General features: G+C 49.1%; 1 protein-coding gene across 2 annotated transcripts; it reads right to left on the reverse strand.

Annotated features, from left to right (window-relative positions):
* Positions 1-4400, reverse strand: LOC119270809. 2 transcript variants are annotated; one of them, XM_037552867.1, is made up of 3 exons: positions 4327-4400; positions 3216-3283; positions 1-2708 (listed from the first exon to the last, which is right to left on the reverse strand). In XM_037552867.1, exon 3 carries the CDS (start codon positions 2578-2580, stop codon positions 352-354), a length of 2229 nt encoding a protein of 742 aa, XP_037408764.1. In that variant the 5' UTR covers positions 2581-2708; positions 3216-3283; positions 4327-4400; the 3' UTR covers positions 1-351. The 2 variants fall into 2 exon arrangements, with proteins under 2 accessions (XP_037408764.1, XP_037408763.1); XM_037552866.1 differs by lacking the exon at positions 4327-4400 and adding an exon at positions 4186-4304.
* Positions 4401-5429: the final 1029 nt, after the last annotated feature.

Here is a 5429-nt window from a genome sequence, read left to right on the forward strand (position 1 = left end):
TTTTGGACAAGGTAAAACAGCACATATTTCCAAGTTTTGGACAAGGTAAAATAGCACATATTTCCAAGTTTTCGACAAGGTAAAACAGCACATATAATATAAGAGACTTTTTTCTGACATACAAAATGACCGCCGCTTACTCACATTATGAGCTTCCTTGATGAGACGGCCAAGACACATGGCATACAAGACAGGAATAGCTAATCCCAGACCTGCCCTTGTATGCAAAGGTAACTGTCAAAAGTATAGAAGCTAGGAAATGCTATAGAAACTAGCTAGTGCCAACAAAAGTCTGATGCAAAACGGCGGGCAGGTCAACAAAAGTATAACGGAGTCGCAGCATCAACCATCTCAACTGGATTTAGAAGTTCCTTCTGCCTCCTCCGCTGTTTCTGTGATCCCCTGAAGAAGTTCCTTCGGAATTGCAGCTGGGTCTACCTCATAGCTATCTTTGGGGACGTTTGGAGCTTCTTCCCCTGACAACCTATAGAAGGGGACCTGATGTGAAAACCGAAACATCTCCTCTTTTGGAATCCTCTTGATGACGTTCTTGTTCTGGTGACGCTGAAAAACTGTCCGAAATCCAGTAACCTTAACCAAGGGAATTACAGAGATTCCATGATCTTCGTCATAATCATCCAGTACCTCAACCAGATCATAGACATGCAGCACATTGTCTGGAGTATCTCCATCCCATTCAGGGGACCAGTTTCGGTACAAAGCCCAGATATCGCCTTCCCGTGGGTAAACTTTGACCACCCCACGTGGGCCTTTCTCCCATTTAATCTGGTGAGAGAACATGTTGACCACGTCACAGATTTCATGTTTGGCAATCCTGAAATCACCACACGTCTTTGCAAAGCCAGAAGAAACCCAACTCAATGGTCCAAATTCACTATTCGTCTTCGACTCGAGGTAACTTATTTTGACCTTAAACGGGTTCAAGGAGATAACTTTCTGGATAAATGTGTAGAAACGAGGCATGCCATCATCATCGTCGTATGAAGCCCAAATTTGATCACTCTGAAAACATTCCTCGGTACGATCCTTATCAAAATCATGGAAATCAGGATCAGGAACAGTATAAGACATAGGGTCCTCGTCTTCATTTCCAGCAGCTGTGCTATCAGCAGAACCATTGCTATTAGCAGAACCATTCTCCTCTGGATCCACACAAACATCTTTCTTTGCAGTAGAATCAACTGTTGCTTTGCTAACCTCAACATATTTCTTGCTCGCTGGACCATCAACGGTAACTTGGATTGGCCTACTTCGTATCTCACTTAGCTTCTCCTTCAAATCGCTCTTCATCTTGTCAATCAAAATTCTCTTAAGATCTGACTTAGAGAAAATCTTAGTTACGCTGAGCCGAGTAACAGGCCTGGGCTTCCAAGTGGGCACACCATTAACAATTTGAAACTCAAAGGCACTGTTGGTTGAAAATGGTATAGTTCCAACTGGCATTCTAGCAAATTGGGCCCATGGACCTGAGGGAATGGATGAACCAACTCCAGCATCAGTTCTCATCTTCTTTCCAAATGCAGTATTGCCCATTCCATGGTTCGTTGACACATCTGCTTGCCTTTTTAGAGGATTGTGCTTCCTCTGAAAAGCTTCTTCCCTTCTTGCTACTGCCTGTGCCTCCTCCCTGTCTCTCTTAACTTTCTCATATGTCTGATGAACCATATTAGCAGCTTGAGCCGCAGCAGATGACGATGCAGTAGCACTGGCTGCACCTGCTGCCCTTGAGAATGGACCCCACTGAAAATTTCTCCCAGTGCTTGCATCTTGAGGTGCACCACTGATGTTTGAGCCCCGTACTGCATGAACATCCTCAGTTGGTGGCACCGGTACCTCTTTTGCAAGGAATGGGTCGCGGCAGCTAGGGCAGAGAAGAGTATGATTTATATACACTCTGAGATATTCAAAATTCATCTTGCATTTGTTGCATGAGGTCCAAAATGTGTCCTTCATTGCTGGAGGTGGAGCCTGATGAGGAGGAGGCGGGCGCTGTGGGGGTGGGGGCGGGCGCTGGCGCACTGCAGATGTTGTTGACCCTGTCTTTGGCTTGTTTGCTCTTGGCTTGAAAGCAGGTGATTTGGCTGCGAAATTCTCGAAGCCATTGGTTGCACCTTGAGTTGCACTTGTCCTATTTGATTGGGCTGTCTTCTGTTGTAGTACAACTACTTTCCTTTTCTGATCATACAACAGTCTCTTGGTTTTATCAGATAACACAGTCCATGCCTCTTTAACCAACTGGAAAGCACCCTCAGCGCCCACTGATTTGTTCTTGTCAGGATGGAGTAGAAGTGCCATCTTCCTGTACTGCTTCTTCACAGTTTCATCATCTGCTGACGTGTCCACAGAGAGGATAGAGTAATAGTCATTCTCACCAGCAACCTTCAGTTCTGATGTAAGGTAAACATCAAAGGTGATGATCATCTGCATAATGCCCTCAAGATCCGGAAAGAGAGACTTGGCCTTGAGTGCGAATTTCTTGGCACCCTGCAGGTCCTTGGATTCAAACTTCCTCTCTGCAATTTGCTTCGCCCTAAGGGCCTCATCCTTGTTGCACTCCATTCCGTCGCAGGTCAAGAAGGTACAAACAGCAGGCACGCTTTCACAGTGTACTTGGAGAAATATCAGACCTCAGAGCCACGCCCTCTCTTCCACCAATCAGCGTCGAGCACGTGACCAGTTTTAAAGCCCTGCCCAAAAAAGGGAACCGATGTTACCAAAAAAATCATATACGACAAATAGATAAAGATTTTTAAAAAAAATACAGCCCTCTCGTGAATGACAGGAATTATAAACTAGTGCATGGACGACAGATATAAATGCTCAGGATCAATTGAAAATACAAAATTGTTGTATAATAACAACCATCCTGGGGCACAATGGGTGACGACGCAGCACCGCATTAAGGGTGCAAGACCAAGTGCAGATTCAGAAATTTACAGTAACCGTCTTAGCACAGACATAACTGTAAATGCGCATAACTGAAACACTACCGTAGCATGCAACGGACAAAACGTCACGGAATGAAGGGCCAATTGAATTGAAAGATACAGAACATCATACCGACAAAACGGAGAACCAATTAAAAGATACAGGCAGGGTGCTGACAAAACCAGCGTGGCTGGAATTACAACTACACAGAGCTCAACTTAGGCCTAGTACGAAACATAGTAAATTTACTCGGAGAAATATCAGACCTCCAAGCCCTGCAATATCTTTCAGCAATCAGCGTCGAGCAAGTGACCATACAAGAAGTTTCCAAGCCCTGCCCAAAAGGGAACAAATGTTACCAAAAATGGTATAGAACGAATGGATAAAAAAAAAACTTGTACAAATACGGCCCTCCCCGGCATGACAGGAATTATAACTACACAAAACTAGTGCATGAACGGCGCACATAAATGCTCAGAATCAATTGAAGATACAAAATTGCCATATAATAACAAATCAAAAATGGCGCACAATGGGTGACGACACAACACCGCATTAAGAGTGCAAGACCAAGTGCAGATTCAGAAATTTACAATAACCGTCTTCAGAACAGACGTAACTGTAAATGCGCATAACTGAAACACTCCCGTAGCTAGCGCGCAACGGACAACACGTCACTGAACGAAGGACCAATTGAATTGAAAGATACAGAACATCGCAGCGACAAAACGAAGGCCCAATTAAAAGATGCAGACAGGGTACCGACAAAACTTTGCGCGCGACCGGCGAAACGGCAGAATTCGCCGGATAATTTGAACCCAAACCCTAACCCTAGCTAGCGCGCGCAGGCGAACCCGCCGAGAGGGCGCGGGGCTCCGGACAGGGCTGGCTTGATGCAGGGCTGAGGAATTCGGTGTAACTGACGGAAACTGATCTTTTTCTGCAGAATTCGTTCAGCACAGCAGAACACGTCGGGAGCCGGAGCATCAGTTGAGCCGAGCCCGGAGCTGCCGCGGAAACAAACTGCTGGAACTAATCTACGGCGCGGGAAAGGAACGAATTGCCTTCGTTTTGGGGAAAACGGGGATTTTTCGTTCGGGGCGCGGAGCAGAGCAGCGGCGGCCGGAGCGGCGGCCCGGGGCGGATCTAGGCGGCGGGCAGAGCGTGCGGGGTTCGAGGAGGCTGGTCCGGGACTACTAAGCGACCAGCCGCCGGAGGAGCGGAAGGTGGCCGTACCTCGGAGACAAATGCCCGAAATTCAGGGGCGCCGCCGCTGAAGCCCCGGGGCGTGGACGGGGGGTGGGTGCTCGGCGGCGGCTCGGGGGTGCGCTTGCGGCGCGGGGAGGGAGGGAGGGAGGGGGAGGAGCGAGGTTATACCGGCGGAGGGGACGGAGGAGGATCTAGATTCCCGGGGACATTTCTCCTCGGGTGTGTTGGGCCATGGATTTGTTTTTTTGATTGATTCAAGGGAACCTACCCAACCCTAGCTTAATCTAGGGGCAGTTCTTAACCCAACCCAAGGGTCTGGTTAGGATTTAACCATGGGTGAGTCAAGTGTGGTGGGTGGGGGTTGGGTGGGTGGGACACTCTAGGGGGTGTCTTTTGGTTGCCCACAAAAGTTCAACCAAGCCCGGTGTATGTCGGATCTTTTCGATGCCGGGCTGTTTGGTGGCCCACAAACACTATTGGGCCTGCACAGCACGGTCCTTCAAGCATCCATGAGCCTGGCTCGCTAGAAATTGCCGACTCACTAGAAACAGCCGAATCGGCAGTTTCTAGCGAGCAAGGGGCCCGAGCAATGCGAGGAAGCGCACGAGGGTGGCTTGCTGGAAATGCGTTAGCAATTAATCACCTTATCCCCTCGTCTCCTTCCTCCTTCTCTAATTACTCACACTGATCTCGACTGCTCGCGCGCCGGATCCGGCAAACGGGACCCCCTGCCGCTGCAGCTGCAGTGCTCACTGCGTGCGAGGCCGCCGAGGCGCCCGTCGCCGTCGTGCTCGAGCTGCTCATGGCGCGGCGACTGGGAGTGTGCGGGCGTTGCGGGCATGAGGCGAGCTGCTGCAGCGGAGGGCGAGTGCGCCGGCGCGACGAACGTGGGGCTAGCTACGACGCCAGTGATGGTGTCCCGGATTAGGGGGTGCTAACCTAGTCGGCACATGCTCCTGGGTTGGGACGATGGGGCCTTCATTCGTATTCAAGATGGACTCCGGAGGCAGTATGCAGGAGGCGTGATTGATACTACCTCCATCGAAGACTTGTCGTATACTCCAAGATTTCTCCTGCCGCCTTGTGCCTAGGTACCGACCTTGTAACCCTAGATACCCTACCTGGCGTATATATAAGCCATGGGGTTTAGCCTGCAAAGGGAAGATTAATGCAATATCATTCACCTAGCCCTAGAGTTAGACCACATATTACGATCTCGAGGTAGATCAACTCTGTACTCGATACATCTCCGTTAATATAAACAAGAGCAG

This window comes from Triticum dicoccoides, chromosome 3A (assembly GCF_002162155.2).
Source record: "Triticum dicoccoides isolate Atlit2015 ecotype Zavitan chromosome 3A, WEW_v2.0, whole genome shotgun sequence".
NCBI lineage: Eukaryota > Viridiplantae > Streptophyta > Magnoliopsida > Poales > Poaceae > Triticum > Triticum dicoccoides.